Below are 20,741 nucleotides of genomic sequence, written 5' to 3' on the forward strand. Positions count from 1 at the left end.
TTACGAGTTGTCCGGTAAAAGCAGGTTCTTTACCGGCATGCCGGAATGAGCGGGTCCGTGCTCGTATGAACCCGCTAACAACGGGTGATTACGAGTGCGCGAGCACGCGCGTTCCCCCATGCTGGTAGTGGCAATACCGCCATGCTGGTAAAGGGCCACCAACCCCCTTATACCGCATTGCGGGGCCCGCCCATAGCGTTAATGCCTCATACCAACCCCTAAATACCGGCACGGTAATACCAGCACGGTATTACTGTGTTCGCAAAAAATGGACCCAGAAATTATGTCATCGCGCAGGAACGGGAAATGGGCCGGCGGCCATCTTTAAAAACACAATCCATTGCCATCCTCCACAACCACCAGCTCTTTTGTGTTGTTCTGTGGCAGAATAGAAGCAGGATGTCCAAGGCTACCAGGAAGGCGACCCCCAGGAAGCGAAAACAGCGTTTTTCAGATGCTGAGCTAAGTATGCTCGCTGACACCCTGGCCCAGCATGCCGACACGATCAGGAGCACCGACATGAAGCATGCGGCCCAAGCCAAAAAAAAAAGAAATCTGGCAGGAGGTCGCACAGAGGGTGTCGGCAGTGGGAACCACCCCAAGGAGTGTGCGCGACTGTCGGAAGGGGTGGGATGACCTCCGCCTCAGGGTGAGGAAGATCCTGGCAGACAACAGGAGGGCCACAATCGCGACAGGCGGCGGCCCACACTCCCCTGTGAAGTTGACGGCATGGGAGGACACAGCAAGTACCTTTATAGATCCTGAATCCATACAGGGAATCGGAGACCAGGAGGTGGGCGCCGCAACATCACCAGAAGAAGGTGAGTGACCCATCACATCCGTGAAGGCTAAACCATGATGCGGCACAAGTGACGTGGAAGTGAGACTAGCCAAGGCAATGCATGTCCCAGGCCCACATCAACATATCCACTCAAGAATGTGTGCCACACCCTGCTACACACGCATGCTGAGTGCCAATCCCAATCCCAACACAAGTGCAACATGACCCAACCGTGCCCATGGAGTGCCCATGGAACTCACCACACATCCACCATACCAATGCCATGCCACCAGCCATGCATTGATTGCCCACATGCCCCCTCATAACACCAACTGCCACACCCCTACAATAATTGGATGCATGAATGTATGAACATATCACAGCGCAATGTATTATCGCTGCCATGTGACACCATCACTGATGACCTGCATCTCTTCTATCCCCCAGGCACCGATGAGGAAGATGGCATGCAGGACAGGGGTGCAAGTTCATCCACTGCACGGCAAGGGACCAGGGCCACCACCACCCCCAAGCTCAAAAAACTGCCCAGAGCAACAGGCAGTTTGCCACACCGGGCAGTAACCCTGCAGGAGACACCTGCACCCACTGTCCAGCAGCAGCCACCCACAACAGTGGGAGGCGTTTCTATTCCTGTTCTGCCAACCACCGTGGACATTGTGGATGCAGAGGTGGAGAATGATTGTGCCATCATGTCCGGCACACCCACCCCAAGCCCCATTACCAGCATCCCTACCCCTACAGAGGCAGAGAGCATCTACGATCCCTGCCTCCACGACTCGGACCTTGATGAGTCAGACATATTCCTCTTTGAGGAGGAGTGTGCCCTGGATGTGGGCACCACACAAGTGCCATCCACCAGCCTGCCGACCACCAGCCTGCCAACCACCACCCTGCCTACCACCACCCTGCCTACCACCACCCCGCCTACCACCACCCCGGTCACCAGCACTCCTGCAGCCAATGACTCCTTCGAGGCTCGCCTGTCAAGGGTTGAGGCACGACAGGAGTCGATGCTTGAACTGATGCAGCAACAAATATCAGATGGAAATGACTCCATGAGGGCCATTGCCACAGCCATCGTAGCCAACACTGCTGCTGTTGAGGCATCCAGAAGTGCCATGAGGGAGTGCCTGGGGGCACTTACGCAGGCCCTGCTTGCAAACCTGCCTCATATGCAGCGCCCACACCTTGGGGCAGGCATGGGACTGGCCATCGACACCTCCACTGCCACAACCCCTTCTTCCTCGGCCCAATCGAGCCCCGTGCGGCTGATGCGGAGGAGTGTACGGCGCTTGACCATGGCACCCCCGGATCCCAAAATAGCAAAGAAATAGAGTGGGCAGACAATGACATTTGGAAAATGTACGTTGGTCAAGGGACCAGTGTTTGTTGTACATATGGGGACATTTGGGGTTTGTAGGGTGGGTGAGGGAGTTTACTTGAGTATGTTCGGGGTTTGTAGGGTGGGTGAGGGAGTTCACTGGGGGTTGTGAGGGGATTATGTACACATTATCACGTGTATGGAAAATACACCCATTGGGCCTCATTACGACCCTGGCTGAAATCGCGGTGCAAAATGCACCATGGGGCACGGCGGAAAGCTGCCGATAGCGCCATGGGGGTTGGCGGATTCACCGCCCCATTCCGACCTTGGCGGGGCGGTGAATCCCCATTCCCCATTTTACCCTTCCCCATTCCCATTTTTGCCCCATAGGGTATAATGGGAGTGGGGAAGGCGTTAATTACGCCACCGTTAAATACGGTGGCGTAATTAACAACAAGGTCCCGTAGCGCCATGGATTTCTCCGCCCGGAAAAACCAGGCGGAAAACGCTCCATGGCGCTACGGAATCTCGTAGTAGGGCGGACGGGTCCGCCGCGAATAACGCTGGCGTAAACCCACTCCGCCAGGGTCGTAATGAGGCCCATTGTGTGCAAGAAAATCATTGGCTGAACATTCTTCTTTATGTGCATGTACATTTGATGTGTGATGGTGTACAGTGGGGCACTTCTGACAAAACATGTGTGCATGTCCACATGCAGTCAGTGTGTCACAGGCACATTACTTTCATGGTCCCTGCATTTCAAAAGTATGTGTCAATTAGTGCTTGGCGTACAGCATGGCCATCCCACGCATCACGTACTGGCAGGGGGGCTCCTTCGCCTCCGTCTCCATCCCCTTCATCCTCACCCAGCCCATGCATGTCAATGTCAGGTGACAGTGGTACATTCCTTTGGATGCACATGTTGTGCAGCATGGCACAGGCCATGGTGATCTTCGCCACCTTCTCAGGCCTATATAGGAGTGCCCCAACAGACCTGCTTAGGCAGCGGAACCGCGCCTTCAACAGTCCAAAGGTCTGCTCATTCACAACATGGGTATAAGTGTGCACATGATTGTACTCCTCTTCATGGCTGTTCTGCGGGTTCCACACAGGGGTAAGTAGCCACGGCCTCAAGGGATATCCTCCATCACCTGCAAGCAGATACAAATAGGTGTGTGTCACTCTGAACTGCCACCTTCAGGGAGCACAGTCCTGGAAGCAGCTATTTGGTGTGGGCATGCACATGTCCCAGTACGTGTACAAAATAGTCACCTATATGCAATGTATACTGTAAAGAGGTGCGGTACACTGTATGGGGTTCAATAGATGCAGGGTGTAATCATGCATGCTGAGGCAGATGTGCTGTGGTAGTGCAAGAATGTTTAGCCTCCAATTCATGCTGTATATTCTTTACTGTGCATGGTCACACTAGCCGCATTGCCACAGTTGCCATCCTATACAGTCATGCATTGCTTGCCATCACCATGGTGCCCTGGTTGTGCCACTTACTTATTGTCATCCATATGCATTATTTGTGATATGTGGCCCAGTAATGTGTCATGTTCCGTTTGACTGGTTCAGGTGAGGTGTGTTTAGATCTGCATGCATTCTCCAATCACTGGCTATTGCCACCCAGGTGCACTACCCCCCCCTTTCTCACCCTGGTACAGTAGGCCCCCCCTTCTGCATCCACACACGTCAGTAGCCCACAGCATGGCCATGGGCCTGTTGTGCAACTCACCGAGCAGCCAGGCACGTGGTCCAGCATGAGTGAGAATAGTGGTTGTGAAATGACATGCAGCTGGCCCACTGTGTGTTGGTAGGTGCCTGTGGCCAGGAAGTGTAGCACAGACACCACCTTTAGTAGTGGGGGGATGGCAGTGCGTATTTCTATGTGGCTGGCAATGTCGTTCTGTATCATGTCCACTATGGTGGTGATGGTGTCACGGCCCAACCGGTACAGGGTGTGGATCTGCTCAGGGGTTAGGTTGAATGGGCTGGGTCTGGTGCGAGGGATTGTTGGCTGCCTACCAGGCACTGGTGGCTGCGCTGGTGGTAATTGCTGGGCCTGTCTCACCCTCCTTCTCCTCCTGGGTCTCATCTGTGCTGCCTGTTGTTGCTGCTGTAGTTGATGTTGTTGTTGTCGTTGTTGCTGTAGTTGTAGCAGTATAGGCATGTCCTCCAGCGCCATGATTGCAACTGCTAGTGGTAGCATTTTGGTGTAGGAAGGGGGGTGATGTGTAGGCGTGCTCCTTTTGTACTGGGCCACTCAACATTGCCAACACCTGTGGGGGTGGGGTTGTGGTGTGTGGGTGTGCTCGGTTTATACTGGCACAGCCTCCATTGACTCCACCTGTGGGGATTGTGTGCACCTGTGGCAGCTGCTTTGTATCCTGCTTGCTGTTTGCGGGTGGTCCGCGATGCCTGTATGGCCGGCATCATGCAGCCCGTGATTACCGGCTTCGCAATGCCGGTATTTGCATGTATGCGTGGGTTGGAATTACCCCCTATTACCGGCATGCCAGTATTTGCTCCCTGAACCGGGTTTGCGTGTCGGAATGCGACGGGACGGTAAACGATGCCGGTATTCCCATGCCAACATCGTTTTTGACTTACCGGCATACCTCGTAATGAGGCCCTTAGTCTACTTGCGTTTCAGAGTCTGTACAGTTATTGAACGGTTGATTCTTTGCAGCACTTTGTGCACGTGTAATCTTCCTTTTCGTATCTAAAATGTTCTCTTGATTCTTTACTTCACCATTAGTTTCTGTTGGACCCATAGATCCTCTTCAGCCAATATCTCGGGATGTCGTAAATGTCTATTGTGACGTCACTAGCTTCTCTCTTTGCTCTTTTTCATATTCCTTCAGGGATTTCCTCCCTTAGGTTGTCATCGTTTCGGGGATACATTTGGTACGGTTGTGTCAATGGGTATCTTCTTTCAAACACACGCTGCGGTACGGGCACAACTGCTGGTGTCAAACACGGCACAATCTCGGGTCTCCAACATATGTGGGTAGTGGGGTAGGGTTTCCTGCAGAGCAATGCAGCTGCTCCTCTACACCTCCATGAACACCTCAACAGTCTTTAGAACATAGTTTTACCTCATGAAATTATCAGCCTAGCTGCACACATAATCACATTCACAAGCACCACCAATGCCAGAATGCAGCTACCCAAGTCTAATTGGCCTTGCTGCTCACATTCTACTGATCTCACACAACCACTGCACCAGGCCTAAAACTCGAATGCAGCCACACACCACTTAAACCACCCTAGCTGCACACATACAGGGTGCACCCAAGCACTATTTACCACCCTACTCTCTCCACTGACCTAGACTATGGTCCCCGAGGGTGCTCACCCCACAGCGCTTTGAAGTCATACCAATGGTAAAAAGGCACTATACAAATGCCCAATAACACAACAATAACATAACATAAATACTCAATCTGCACTTTCCATAAGTCTTAGTGCAATAGCTCCACACATCCTCTTCAGTTATGCAAAGCTGTCTAGATATTGAGTAATGATAAGACAGCCAAAGTCCCTTTTCTCTGATGTAAATTGTAATCTTTTACATAGACAGTAGCCCTTCCCCGCACTCTGAAAAGTAGCTTTAAAATGCTGTTGATTTATTGCATAGTTAATGCAAAGAAGAAAGGAAATGTTATGTGCATTGTTTAATGCAGTGAAATATTTTTAGAAAGAATTACACTTATTTTCATATTTTGATAGAAGTATAATGCCATCTGCCTCTCTTTTTACAGTCAGAGATGTCATCTGCTCTATTCAACCCAGATGAATTCCAACCCTATGATCCAACACAAGAGCCCATATTTCCTCCTGAACTACTGGTAGGTGATTGAGTACCGTGAAAAATAACTGCTAGCTACAATCAGGCAAGAAACCTGCGATTGTGTAATTGAAACAATTAAATGTCACTTCCCTGCTTCAGCCTAAATATGTCATTACATTAGCTGAGCCCTAGTATTATATTGTAACGAGACACAATGATAATGATGATAATGATACGTTATTTTTATATCGCTTACGCCTAAGCGCCTTACATAGAATATATTTATTTATCTTTATTTAAAGACTTATAAAGCACAATTACGGCCTGCAGGCGTCTAGGCACTGGCACAACTGGAAAAGCGATAGCTGGCACCCACGTCATGGAGAGTCCGATGAGTGACACAAAGAGTTTTTAACTCCTTAAGTGCCAAGGACGAGTATGCTCGTCCTTTTTGCATTGACTTACATAATAGCCTGGCATTTAATTAAACTCAATCTATACTGCAACATGGAGCAAGTGGAGCTGAGGTAGCAAAGCAGCAGAAGAGGCGTGTTGGGGAGCATTTAAAGCCAGTCTAGCTGCAGAATTCTTGAGTACCTGCAATGATTGTATGATATGATATGATATGATATGGTATTTGTAACGCGCCTATACACAAGTGTTTCAAGGCGCGACGAGGCAGGGAGGGAGGGAAACAAGGGGAAGACAGACAAACGATCCTACTAGGCCAGGTGTCATTCAGATCGCGCAAGTGCAGTGGTAAGGGGAAAAGGAGAAAGTGCAGGGGGAGGAGGTGGGGGGGAAGTGCAATACAAGGTAAGTAGCGTAATAAAATAAAATAAAATAATAAATAATAAATAAAAAGGGCCAGCTGGTGGCAAGTGCGAGGTAAGTGCAGAGCAAGTGCTGGGAAGGGGGGCTGTAGGGATACAGTGACAGTCCCACAGTGCAGGGGGAGCCAGGGAGGCAGTGCAAGAGGAGAGTGGCTGGGCCCTGGACCGAGGTACTTAGGTTGCCCCAGATAGATCCCTTTGCAGTAGTCCAGAGATCCCATTATGGTTGAAGTAACCATCATGGTTCAGCTGTTTGGCGGCAGCAAAGGTAAGATCTTTCTCAAGACTCTAATCTTTCCTAGGCCAGCACTACAAACAGCTGAAATCTGGGCTTTGCGTGAGCCATTATCCAGGAGCCTCACTCCTAGGGTTTGTACAGATGTGCTAGGCGTTTGGCAGGGACCAAGTGAATTGGGCCAGAATTGAGGGCTCCAGGAGCTACTAGCTGTTTGAGGGCCATACACCCATACCTCTGTTTTTTCTCCATTGAGTGTTAGACAATGGCAGACATCCATTTGCCTATAATGGCAAGACAGTTTCTGAGTTGGATGAGGGTCTCAGTTAACGGGGAGTCCAGACAAAACTCTAATTGAGTGTCATTGGTATAGGTGTTGAATAGAACTCCAGACTCCGAGATAAGGTCTTCCAGTGGGCGCTAATACAAATTAAACAGAAGAGGAGACAATGCTGACCCTTGGGGGACAGCACAGGTTAATGCAGAGGGCGGCGCCTGGTAAGCCTTAAAAGGGACGGTTTGATTCCGCTCTGAAAGAAACGAACCAAACCAAGCCAATAAAGTCCCTGTAACACCCGCCTGCTCCAGACGGGCAAACAGAATGCCATGGTCCATGGTGTCATAAACAACAGGGAGGTCAGGGATGATTAACACTCCAACCTCTCTGGGGTCCTGGAGAAGAGTCAGATCATCCAGGAGTGATATCAGGACGTATTCTATGCCCATCTAAATATATGTATATATACAATATAAACGCAATAGTCATCAATGCTCTGAATACATTGGGGCTCATTTTCGGGGCGCCAGAGAGATAAAACAAGTTTAAGAAACAGGCCTAAAAGGTGTACACCTGTTTTAAAATATGTTGTACAATTCAGGTAGATTTTCAGTGCTTTTTTCAGGCAGAGTGGGGAACAGCAATGGGATTACCGTGACCGCATGCATGTCCCGATCTGCCTGCGGAACCGCCAGCATGCCATTTTCATGCTGTTGGAAAGCCTTTGGATTTCTATTGTATCTGCCTTATTTTTCACCCTGTAAAAACAGGTGGATAACGTAAGTGTTATGTAGTCCCCAGGGTCTCGGGGAACGGTCAGGCAATCATACGGCCCCACTCGCATACACACACAAGGAGACACGGGACGCGCTGCTGGTCTCTGCGCGTCCCGGCGCGAACTGCCGCACGGGCGCGGTTTATTATAACTGCGCATGCGTGGCCGAGAACGAGGCCCACGCATGCGCGATAGTGGTGCTGAGACGTCACATCCCTTCCTTTTTCCCAACAACAGAACAAAACAAAACTTTGGTGCATAACACGTTACAGTAGAACATAACAGTAACAAACTATGGTGAGCTGGTGACCCCAAACGTAACTCACCCCTCGCTCAGTCCCCTGAGTCCATGACATAGTCTTTCAGATGAGCTGGAAGCCTCCGACTCCCACGCACCGGATATCTCGACGTGACCGTTGGCAAAACCCGGTCAGCCTCGGTTGTGGGGCCGGGATCCGCTGAGGGGACGCCGTCCTGGTCCTCTGATGTTCCTTCCTGACTCGAGGGGTCATTCGCTACCTGCGGTTCCGCCGGGACATCCACTTTCTTGAAAAAAGATCTATTTCGGGTAACGGTACCCCGTTCACTGGCTGCGGTCACCATCGTGCCCTTCATGTGAGTCACTGTCCATGGGCGTGATTCAAACGGTAGGGACAACTTTCCTTCTGGATGTCTATTCTTTACTAGTACGGAATCTCCAACTCTTACTTCTTTTTCTTGCAGTCCTCTACGTTCACTCTCCTTCTGGTTGCGTACCGCTCTGTCCTCACGAACTTTATCGTTGTCTATGACCCCCGGCCTCCTGTCTTCCATTTCTGGAAGCATCCCTCTCGGGCACCGCCCGAAGAGCGCCTCAGCTGGGGCAACCCCTGTGGATTGATGGGGGGTTGAGCGATACACTTGAAGGAATTCCACCACTCTTTGGACCAGATCCTCACCCCTGCTGGCCGAGATCCGCGTTACCTTGTTGAGCGCTCTCATCATCCTTTCGGCTTCGCCATTGGCTCGCGGCCATAGCGGGGAGACTCTCCTGTGTTTTATTCCCCTTTCTCGTAGATACTGCGCAAACTGGCTGCCGGTGAACGGTGGCCCATTGTCCGAGCAGATGATCTCCGGGAATCCATGTGCCGCGAACATCTTGTCCAATGCCTCCGTGGTGAACTCAGTCGCCGTCGATTCAACCACCTCTACTTCCGGGTACCGTGACCATTGGTCGACAGCCACCAAAAAGCATCGTCCACGGCCCGTCGACCCAAAATCCACATGGACCGTACCCCATGGCTTTTCACTGCGCTCCATCGAACTGATGGGTGGCGCTTTGTCACCCGGTGTTGCCGCCTGGCAGGCCAGACACCTCTTCACAAAGCTTTCCACTCTCCCTTCTAGATCGGGAAACCAGACTTTTGGCCTTAACCTGGCCTTAGTCTTGACGACGCCCTGGTGTCCAATGTGCGCCAGCTCCAGCACGCGCATCCTTAGTTCCCTCGGAATGACGATTTGCTGCCCCCTGAGAAGCAGTCCATCCTCGGAAATCGACAACTCATCTCTCACTCTCCAGAGCGCCTGTAAGTCCTTCTGTGCTTCCTCCTGGCGCCTTGAGTTGTTCCGTAGCACTTCTCTCCAGTCCCCGCTCCTCACTGCTGCCTTGTTGATGCGGAAGACTTCATCATTGGAGGACTCCGTCGCTACGGTGAGCCTCGAGAGCGCCATGGGAAGTGCATTTTCTACCACTTGACACAGCAGACCCTTACAGTCCACTTCTCCATTTTCCACTTCAGCATTCTCTTTGTTCGGGTGACGCGACAAATAGTCTGCGGGGTTGTTGGTTCCGGGCCTATACACAAGCTTTACCCCATATTCCATTAGAGCCAGCATCCACCTCTCGATCCGGGGCGGCGGCTTTGATGATGCTCCCGCCAGTATCGGCAGCAAAGGCTTGTGGTCAGTGACCACCACGACTGGCTTGCCCAAAATGTACAGGCGGAAGTGCCGACAGCCCCATAGGATGGCCAGTGCTTCCCTTTCGATCTGAGAATATCTCATCTCAGTATTGGACAGCGCTTTGCTGGCGTAGGCAATGGGTCTCATCTCGCCACGCTCATCGGGTTGCAGCAGCACCGCACCTACACCCACGGGGCTGGCGTCTACCACCACTTCCGACTCCACGGCCGGGTTGAAGTATGCCATGGTGTCTGTGTCTGACAAAGCATTCTTGAGGGCCTGAAACGCCTCTTGTTCTCGGGATTCCCACTTCCATACCGCGTCATTTCGTGTCAGAGCCCTGAGAGGCTCCGCCATCGACGCTAATCCCCTGATGAACCGCCCACAATAAGTCACCATTCCTAGGAAGCTCCTTACTTCCGTGGGGGATTGTGGTGCTGCAGCCTCCTTTATGTCTCTGACTTTTGCCGGGTCTGGTGACACTCCTGCAGCCTGAAATATGAAACCGAAGAATCCTATCCGGTCTTTGAAAAATTCGCATTTCTGGCGATGTAAAGTGAGACCCAGTTCTTTCAACCTCCTTAACGTACCTTCCAACCTTCTCAGGTGCTCCGCCTCAGAATCTGCGAACACTAAAATGTCATCACTCATGTTTATAACGCCTGGAAGGCCGGCCAGCGCCCCCCTTATAGTGTTCTGAAAGACTTCAGCCGCCGATGAGATGCCAAAGCTTAGTCGCTTAAATTGGTAGAGGCCTTCGTGTGTGGTGAAGGTCGTAATAAATCTGGAGTCCGGGTGAAGTTCCAATTGGTGATAGCCGGCTCGTAGATCCAGCTTTGAGAACACACGTGCCCCTTGGAGTTCCCCCACAATGTCATCAAGTGTCGGTGTTAAGTGTCTCTCCCTCTTAATCGCAGCATTGGGGAGGCGCATATCAACACAGATTCTTACCGCTCCTGGCTGCTTAGGTTTGGGAGCGACCAATATTGGCGATACCCAGGGTGTGGGCCCTCCACCCTTTCAATTATATCCATGCTGATGAGCGACCTCAGTTCTTCCTCAACCTTCTCCCTGAGATGAAACGGGATTCTCCTATTCTTGAGGGCCACTGGTCTAATAGTGTCTTCGATGTGTAGCCTTATCGGGGGAGCTTTCAACTTCCCGACCCCTTCAAATATGTCCGCATACTTGTCGAGTAAGCCCACAATGTCTACTTGATACACCTCCCATGCAAAATGCACCAAATCGAGGGCTTCAGACGCGGCACAGCTGAGCAACGAATGGGGACTCACGTCTGTGACAAAGAATCGCGCTCTGATGACCCTGTCCCCCTTCGCGACTGGCGTGATAAACACCCCTTTGATAGGCAGTGGGGCATCCCCACCAAAAGTGAATATCTTTGCTGCCGAACTGTCCAGTGGGGGAGGACCTGGTAGCTTCTGATAGTGGTCCTCAGCCAACACACATACTGATGCGCCTGTATCAATCAGGACCTGTGTCGGCACCCCTTGAATGTCCACCATACATTTGGGTTGTCTTTTCTTCTTAGCCACAGAGGCCAGGTTTGAGATGAAGAACACCTCTTCTTCGTCCTCATCCTCCTCCTCTTCGGCCAGCTGCAGTCGCTGTAGTTCTTGTTCCAGTGCCGCAATGCTCCTTAGTCTTCTGGTCCCACTGCTCCTGCTTCGTGCAGGGCCTCTCGGCACCGGAATGGGAACCGGAGCGCGACACATCCGGGCGTAGTGCCCTGGCTTGCCGCACCGGCCGCACAACCTCGACACGGCTGGGCATTCCTCTGCATGGGGCAGGTCGTACCCGCAAGCCGGACACATCGACCCCGACTCGGGAGGATGACGAGTCTCTTGCCTTTTTTGTCCCCACTTGTCCTTTGTTCCGGGCCGTCTACTTATGGCAAATGCATCTTCGGACGTGCTTGGGTGCCTTGCAGCATCCACCTTGGCTCCTCTCACATCCGCCAGCTCATATATTCTGCCACTATCTAGGATCTGCAGCAGAGTCCACCCCGGTTCCCTTAGCACTTGCCTTCTTAATTTTCCGAAGTTGCAGCCTTGGATGAGTTGGTTCTGTATCATTAACTCGTCATTGTCCCACCGACACGTGGTGGCCATCGACCTCAACCTGGCGCAGAACTGATCAAGGGATTCTCCTTCTCTCTGCTTCTCACCACAAAACAGGAACCTCTCGTAGTCAACATTTGAGGGAGGAATGAAGTGGTTCTCCAGCGCAGTTTTGACAGTATTGTACGTCACCACCTGCAGGTTGCATGATTCGAAAATACGTAAGACATCCAACCCCGCAGAATATAGCAGCGTAGCCCTCTTCGCATTATCATCGGTAATGCCAGTTGCAGTAAAGTACATCTCAAGTTTCTTAATCCATAGCAACCACCTAGGCCCCAGCTTGGATGGGGGCCAGACACATCAAACTCTTGCATTGGTAGCAGAGACCCTTGTTGTGGCATGACTGTACCTGCCGCAGTTCCTTCCTCCCCATCGCTTTCCGCCATGATTACAGGTCGCACAGGCACCTCCTGGTGGTATAGAGGCCGCAAACCTTACTTGGGGTTCTTGAACCTGCTGCCAGACGGTTGCCCACTGTGTCTCTTCTCTTCTTTCTTTCCAGGAGGCGTCAGCGTTCCAGAGGGAAAAGAGAAGAAAAAAAAAATCGTCCCCGTGTGCTGGGGGACAACCAACGTTCCAAAAATTGAGCTAATTAGCTGTACAGCGGCGCACGAGCACCTGTTCAGGCCGCTACCGCTGCACGTGTATCATGGGATCATCCGCGTCGGGTCCGTGACACGCTGCAACACAAGAGCACTGCCGATCACTCTCTCTCGCAGCTGCAGTGCGTACATGCACGACGTTGCCGTGGCGATCGTTCCCCCTCGTCGCCAGTTGTTATGTAGTCCCCAGGGTCTCGGGGAACGGTCAGGCAATCATACGGCCCCACTCGCATACACACACAAGGAGACACGGGACGCGCTGCTGGTCTCTGCGCGTCCCGGCGCGAACTGCCACACAGGCGCGGTTTATTATAACTGCGCATGCGTGGCCGAGAACGAGGCCCACGCATGCGCGATAGTGGCGCTGAGATGTCACAGTAAGGATCCATTGTAAATGCCTCCCACGTGCATCAACGCATTCACACTTTTGGCACTATGAAATGAAAAATAGAGTGTTAACCTGTTTTCAAAAGGTTTTTCACTTGGTAGTGAACATCACAAATGTTATATGACGGCAAGTGCACGCTGGTGCTACCGTTGGCTGTGCCCTTCGTGCACACTTTTTGTGAAATGATCGTCATTGTGGTGCTTTGTGTGTTCTGTAAATACTGTATTTGCCAATACTGTATTGCAAAATACTGTATTTGCCAATCATGTGTGCAAATTGCTTGGATGCTGCAAAATGTGTACACACGTGTCTCCCAGGATTACAAAACATGCTCACTTATCCCTGTCAAGAAAGTCACAGCATGGCTTATGCTGAGCAGAGAGACTTGCAAAGCAAAACTAGCCACAGCATGCACCCCCTCAAAGCGGGATGGGCACATGTATGTGCGGAGGTACTTGATGCCATCTAGTGATCTATACTCTCCCAACCATATTTTACAAATATTAAGGAGAGAAGGTGAAATGCACTCATAATGAAAAGCAAAACCACAATAAACATATATTTAGGTAAGTGGATTTTAAGTCAGCAAATGATCGAATTATACATTAGCTTACTACTATGATTCGCAAACAACACATGGCAGAGCAGTGGTAATTGCAATTCTTGTGTACTTGGTGACCATGAGCCATCTGCCTCCACTCTTCATGGGTAAGCACCCCGGATCAGAACTTTAACTCTTCCTGGTTGCCGCTGTCTTTTTGCTCCCTCTCCTTCTAGCCGAACTACAAACTGATCACTTGGCTCACCTACTTTGTGCATCTGCTGTGTACTCACTCACTGGCTGTCCCATTGCTTGTGAGTGCCTCCGCAAAACTCCTACGTTTGCCTTACTCTTTGCATCTCTCATTTTGTGCTGCATCTGTACTTTTTGGTGAAATTCTAAACTAAGGACCTCATCACGAGGCTGGCAGTAGACGTGCCTGTAGTGCAGGCACGGCTGCCTCCGGTATTCATTTTTTTTCCAGTACCCAGACAAGGGCAATTACCGGGTCTTCAGGCACCCACGAGCAGAACTCGTAGTATGGCGGTACGGTAGCGCTAATGGCACCGTGCCACAACGGTGCCATTAGCGCTACCGTACCGCCATACTACGTCAGTGGAGAGAGTAGGAGTCTAGGTCAGTGGAGAGAGTAGGGTGGTAAATAGTGGTTGGGTGCACCCTGTATGTGTGCAGCTAGGGTGGTTTAAGTGGTGTGTGGCTGCATTCGAGTTTTAGGCCTGGTGCAGTGGTTGTGTGAGATCAGTAGAATGTGAGCAGCAAGGCCAATTAGACTTGGGTAGCTGCATTCTGGCATTGGTGGTGCTTGTGAATGTGATTATGTGTGCAGCTAGGCTGATAATTTCATGCCTTAACGCCATAATTATAATGAGGCCCCAAGTGTGCTTTTACATCTGTGCAACTCCCATTTTGAGCTGCATCTGTATTCATCTATGATATTCGAAACTAGGTGTGCTTTTACATCTGTACATCTCCCGTTTTGTGCTGCCTCTGTACTTTGTGGTGAAATTTGAATCTTGGAGTTCTTTTACAAGTGTGTCTCTCATTTTGGTGCTGCATCTTGGTTGCGAGGCCGCCTGGTGTGTTTGTGTGATGCCTTGTGCAGCCTCTTCTTCTATTCCTCTTTCCTCCTCCATGGCACTCGCCAGATCCCCCAGCTACTCTAGCTGCTATTCTATCACCTATCCTTCTTCCCTCATGAAGTATGGAAGAAAGAAAGTTCAAAAAAGTTCTCTTAGCCTTGATTCCTGGCCTAGCTATGGCAGACAGCTGTGTCAGCGCTACTTCCAGACAGACCATCACTGATATCCTCTTTGCTGTCCCCTCTCCAGACCTATGGACTCCTCATCTGATCTCTTCTCTCTCCCCTTTCTCTTACTCAACCATTAATGGTGCCACTAGATGGGAAGTACTCTTGGCTCACTTCTCATCCTCTAGGTGCATCATCAATATCTATCATAGCGGCACTAGCGGCAGGCACTATCATGGCTCAGTGTTCTCAACCCAATCTTTTCCTTTTCGACCAACTCCCTCAAACATGGAAAAAGGCCCACCTGGACCCCCAGGCTCATGAGAAATGCTCAGGTGCTTCAGTACAGTTTCCTTGGTGATTCAACATGGCAGGAGGTAGAAATCAGGATTGAAACCCCTACATGCGGTCCAGTGTTTAGGGTGTGGCTGAATCCTTGGCTGGGGCTAGCTATATAAGCCACGCCTTTCCAGTGGTTATAGGTCAAAGGTTCGAATCAAAAGGATCAAAATACAATAGGGTCGAATCAAAAGGACCAAAAACAAAAGGGTCGATTTTTTTTTTTTTGTTGTTTGTGGTAAAACCCCCTTTTTTGTGGTAAAAACCACTTTTTTTCCTATACGGAAACCCCCAAAAAATATATATTTAAAAGAAAATTCAACCCCTTTTGTTTTAGGTCCTATTGACTCTACCCTATGGCATTCAATCCTTTTGGATTCGAGCCTTTGACCAGACACCCTTTCCAGCAACCCGTGCTTCGCGTTGTTTAGCTCCCAAGCAGCAGCACATGCTCACCGACGCTCAGCATCCAAGGCCCATCTGCTCTGGACCAGTTTATCCTTGTCACGCTTACCTGTTACGCCTGCTGCAACGACTGCTACATCTTCACTCACCTGGACCAGTTTATCCTTGTCAGCAACGCCCGCTGCAACGAACGCTACATCTTCACTTACCCGGACCAGCTTACCTTTGTCAGCAACGCCCGCTGCAACGACCCCTCCATCTTCGCTTACCTGGATCAGCTCACGCTTGCGATAACTACATCTCCACTTTCATGAGCCAGTTCACACTTAAGATCCACATCTGTCAATCGCAGGGGAAGATGCACCGCATCCTCCCACACCTGCAGTCCGGTCTGGAACGTGGCTCTGCATCCGGCACCTGAAAAACAGAAAGAACAAGGTTAGTTAACATGAAAATGACCTGCTAACGCGCGTATGGAACAAAACCCATACTTACCGCACCTTGAAGCCTCAATCCCTTCAGTGGAGTGCTTCACAAGTGTTGGTACCACAACAACTATCAAAGGAAAAGGAGAAAGACATTAGTAAGATAAAGACATGCAGTGAAAGACTCATAATTAACAACATGAGGAAAGGAACGTGAGAGCGATCAAAGAGCAAGAGAAAGACAATACAAGAAAGACTTATAAAGATGAAAACAGACATGTGAGTGGAGTCACAGCAGGCCTGGGCACCTCACACCGCACAAAGAACCAGTAAAGTAACTGGACATACAGCACTCCTGCTGAGTCAAGCAGGATGGAGAGTTTGCTGATACTATAAAGAAGGTATGAAGAATCCCTGACAACAGGAATCATGTACAGGGGTACAGGGGAGGCGGGTCCAAGGCTACTGCAGTGGCTTGAACTTACCGGGACCCTCTCATTGCAGGCATACCTTCCTCTGCTAGGGGAACCATCAGCAGCAGAGAATCTCAGACGACTCAGCTGAAGTCGCCCTCCTGACGGATCAGCGCCCCCGCGGAGACAAGCTGAGCGTAACAGAACGCAAAGACTCATATGAATCTCTGCCTGGGCACCATGGGTACCTCCGATACCGACCAGTTAGGCCAATTGCTGAGGGAGCTGCAGGCAGACGTGCATGCCGCTCGGCAGGAAAGAAACACCCTAAGAAGGGAATTAATTGTGAACAGAGAGCGTACAGAGGAATTAGCCAAGCAACTGCTTCAGTCCCAAGCCGGACAGGCACCCCTACCTGGCACAGTACCAGCAGTAGCACCATCAACATCCACGCCAGTGCAAATGGTTTTACCAGAGAAGATTCCATTGGCCCCTCCAGAACACTTTTCAGGTGATCCTGCTAAGTTTGCTGTATTCATGGACCAGTGTCGCCTACACTTCCTCTGTAGACCAGGAGCATTCCCAAATGACCAGTCGAGAATAGCTTTTGTTTTGTTGTACCTTGCGGGCTGCACAGCTGACTGGTCAATACCTCTGGTGAATCTGGATGACCCTTTGTTGCGCGACTTCCGGGGGTTTCAACAAGAACTAGAAAAACTCTTTGCTCGTCACACCCGAGGACAGGCCCTGGATAATGAACTCCTATCCCTCAGACAGGACAACCAAGATCTTCTAACATACATAGCAGCATTCAACCGGCTTGTGGCCGAAACAAGTTGGCCGGAAGAGAAAAGGACCACACTCTTTTACCGCAGATTGCAAGGAGAGTTCAAGGATGTCCTGGCCCAAGCAGTGAATCCGCCGGAAGGGTGTGCAGAGTTCATAGAGCTAGTCATCCAGTTGGATCACAGGTTGCAGGTTCCAACAGGTTAACAACACGAGGAAGGAACGTGATAGCGTTCAAAGAGCAAGAGAAAGACAATACAAGAATGACTTATAAAGATGAAAACAGACACATGAGAGGAGTCACAGCAGGTCTGGACACCGCACAAAGAGCCAGTGATGTAACTGGACATACAGCACCCCTGCTGAGTCAAACAGGATGGAGAGTTTGCCGATACTATAAAGAAGGCAAGAAGAATCCCTGACAACAGGAATCATGTACAGGGGCACAGCGGAGGTGGGTCCAAGGCTACCACAGTGACCGCAGTGGCTTGAACTTACCGGTAACCTCTCATTGTAGGCATACCTTCCTCTTCTAGGGGAACCATTAGCAGCAGAGAATCCCGGATGACTCAGCAGAAGTCGCCCTCCTGACGGATCAGCGCCCCCACGGAGCATAACAGCACCGCCTTCTCCACCTCCAACGGGTGTACCACCTGCCTGTACCCCTCCTCAGAAAACCTTCAAAGGTGGTGACCGGCTTCCCATTAGCCACTCTGAATGCTCGATCTGCCGTCAAACATTCTTCTGAAATCTGCCTCCTTCTCGAAGACTTTGATCTCGACGTCCTCGCTCTCACAGAGACGTGGTTCAATGCCAGCTCTTTTGACTCCCTGTTCCCTGATCGCTACAAGATCATCTCCAAGCCTTGGCCCAACCAAACTGGCGGTGGAATAGCTCTGACCTTCCCTGAGTGAATCCCTACCTCTCTCATACCCACCCAGCCTTACTCCTTTGAAAGCCTTGTCTGCAAGCTTGGTAGCTCTCTGACTCTCTCTCTCTCACCCTTGCCACTGTCTACAAGTGTCCTGGCCCTTTCTCTCTCTCCCTATCTGAATGGGCCGACTTGTCTGTTGTAAGTGGGAAAAGGACAGAGCCCCTTTAAGAGGGAAGCCCATGACTATGGGAGGGAACGGGAGGCAGGAGGAAGGGGAGGAGCAAGGGAAGGAAAACGGCAGTTATGATGTAGAGAGAATAAAGGAAGGTTGAAAGGAAAATGGCTCTGTGTCTCTATGAGGTGCATGGATGATGACGAGTGTTTAGTGCCACCCCAACAACTGGCGACGAAGGGAAACGTCCCGCGCCGTGGAGGAAATGGTGAAGGGCCCGTGTGCCCAGCAGTAACGGGGGCCCGTGTGCCCAGCAGTGAAGGGCCTGGGCGCCCAGCAACAATGGAGGGCCCGTGTGCCCAGCAGTAACGGGGGCCAGTGTGCCCAGCAGCGACGGGGGCCGGTGTGCCCAGCAGTGAAGGGCCCGTGCGCCCAGCAACAATGGAGGCCCCGTGTGCCCAGCAGCGATGGGGGCCCGTGTGCCCAGCAGCGACGGGGGCCGGTGTGCCCAGCAGTGAAGGGCCCGTGCGCCCAGCAACAATGGAGGGCCCGTGTGCCCAGCAGTAACGGGGGCCCGTGTGCCCAGCGGCGACGGGGCCTGTGTGCCCGGCAGTAGTAGGTGGGCCCGTGAGCCCTGCAGCGGGCCTGCGCGCTCAGAGTAACGGGCCTGTGTGCCCTCGTGGTGGACCCGTGTGTCCTGCAGTGGGCCCGTGCGCCCAGGAACAGTGGTGGGCCAGAGCGCCCTGCAATTACAAGTGGGCCTGAGTGCCCGCAGTGGGCCTGCGTGCCCAGCATCATCGGGCCTGCGAGCCCGCGCGAGCGGCAGGGCCCGTGCGCCCAAAGTGTGGTAGGGCCTGCGCGCCCAGCAGTAGAGGAGGCGGAGGCCGGTGCGCCCAGCAGCACCTGGGGCCCGTGTGCCCGCTATGAACAGGGGCCCGTGCGCCCAGCAGCGGAGGAGACGGTGGACCCGTGCACCCGCAGCAGAAGAAGACCCGTGAGGAGCTCCGGAGGAGGGTCCGTGAGCCCAGCAGATGGAAGACGTCGCGGGAGGCCACCCCGGCAGCACAGAGGACCGCCGGACGCAGCCCAGCATCGGGAAGAGGTCGCGGGAGCCCACCCCGACAGCAGAGAGGACCGCCGGACGCAGCCCAGCAGAGGGAAGACGTCGCGGGAGCCCACCCCGACAGCAGAGAGGACCGCCAGACGCAGCCCAGCAGAGGGAAGACGTCGCGGGAGCCCACCCCGGCAGCAGAGAGGACCGCCGGACGCAGCCCAGCAGAAGGAAGACGTCGCGAGAGCCCACACCGACAGCAGAGAGGACCGCCGACCGAAGACCAGCTGAAAGAGGAGCCGCTAAGAGTCGTCCAGCAGAGCCGTCGGAACGAATCCAACGGCAGGTGGAGGCCAACGCAGATGGGGACCCCAGCAGGAAGAGGAGCCGCCACCAGGACTACGGAGCCACCGAACAGCGAGGAGAAGACCACGCCTGCAGCCACCGTGACAGCGCAGCAGGCCCGGCTGTTTGCCCGCTTCATCCGTCGGCGGCAACAAGAGTAGGAGAATAAACGGACCGCTGCAACTGCAACCCCAACAAGTAAGATGTTCTGTCGGGGGTCGAGAAAAAAAAAAGGGGTAAGGGAATCCCCGTGTCTCCCACATAGTGACAGTAAAATAGAAAGAAAATAACACATGTCTCCTGAAACGCATGACCTAGTGGCAGTAACCCCGCGTCTCCTGCTAAGTGACATTACGACAAGTATAAGTGCACCAGCGAAAATTAAGGGCAAACCCGAGAGCCCAATAACCACACACGATCATGCCGAATAAAGGGTGGTAGCAATGAACAGCCCACAAAGCGTGCCATAACTCTCGTGCAGCCGCGAGGAAAAGGGTAATGCTCACGCGAGCACCAGAAAAATATATAACAAAATATAGAAGGGACAAAAGTGGGAAGCAAAGAAACAAGCCCAACAGTGTCACAGGACACCCTACTGGCCGCGGGACGCCAGCCCACGAGCCCACTAATAGGCCTCACACAAAAAAAAAAAAAAAAAAGGGACAGCAGCACACGTGCGCAGACCACGCCTCGCAGGCCACACGTGTTGCCAACGCTATCACAGCAGCCCACTACGCGGATCAAGTGGATAGAGTGCCACCTCACATTGAACATGGCCAACACCCCGCCAGAGTTACCTGCCACCACGCAGGCCACCGGTGCAGGAAAAGTGGCAGGCCCACAGTAGGACAATACCAGCACAATTTGTGCATCACCACGAGGACAACCACAAGGTGGAGAACCATCACGCCTCTCACACCCCTGCAGACTGCAGAGAACCAAGGGAGCACATTTGGATACTACCAGCAGCCCACAAGAAGTAAAGTGGCGCCTGAACTGCCGCCGC

General features: G+C 52.1%; 1 protein-coding gene across 2 annotated transcripts in view; it reads left to right on the forward strand.

Moving 5' to 3' along the window:
- The window catches only part of LOC138468214 (xanthine dehydrogenase/oxidase-like), a 1,072,878-nt gene that overhangs the window by 459,856 nt on the left and 592,281 nt on the right, over window positions 1–20,741 (forward strand). For both annotated transcript variants that reach the window (XM_069608673.1, XM_069608674.1), the window contains exon 8: window positions 5,897–5,983. In XM_069608673.1, coding sequence (XP_069464774.1) covers window positions 5,897–5,983 — 87 coding nt within the window. The remainder of the gene's footprint in view (window positions 1–5,896; window positions 5,984–20,741) is intronic.

This window comes from Ambystoma mexicanum, chromosome 4q (assembly GCF_040938575.1).
Source record: "Ambystoma mexicanum isolate Mex_15411 chromosome 4q, UKY_AmexF1_1, whole genome shotgun sequence".
Classification (NCBI taxonomy): Eukaryota; Metazoa; Chordata; class Amphibia; order Caudata; family Ambystomatidae; genus Ambystoma; species Ambystoma mexicanum.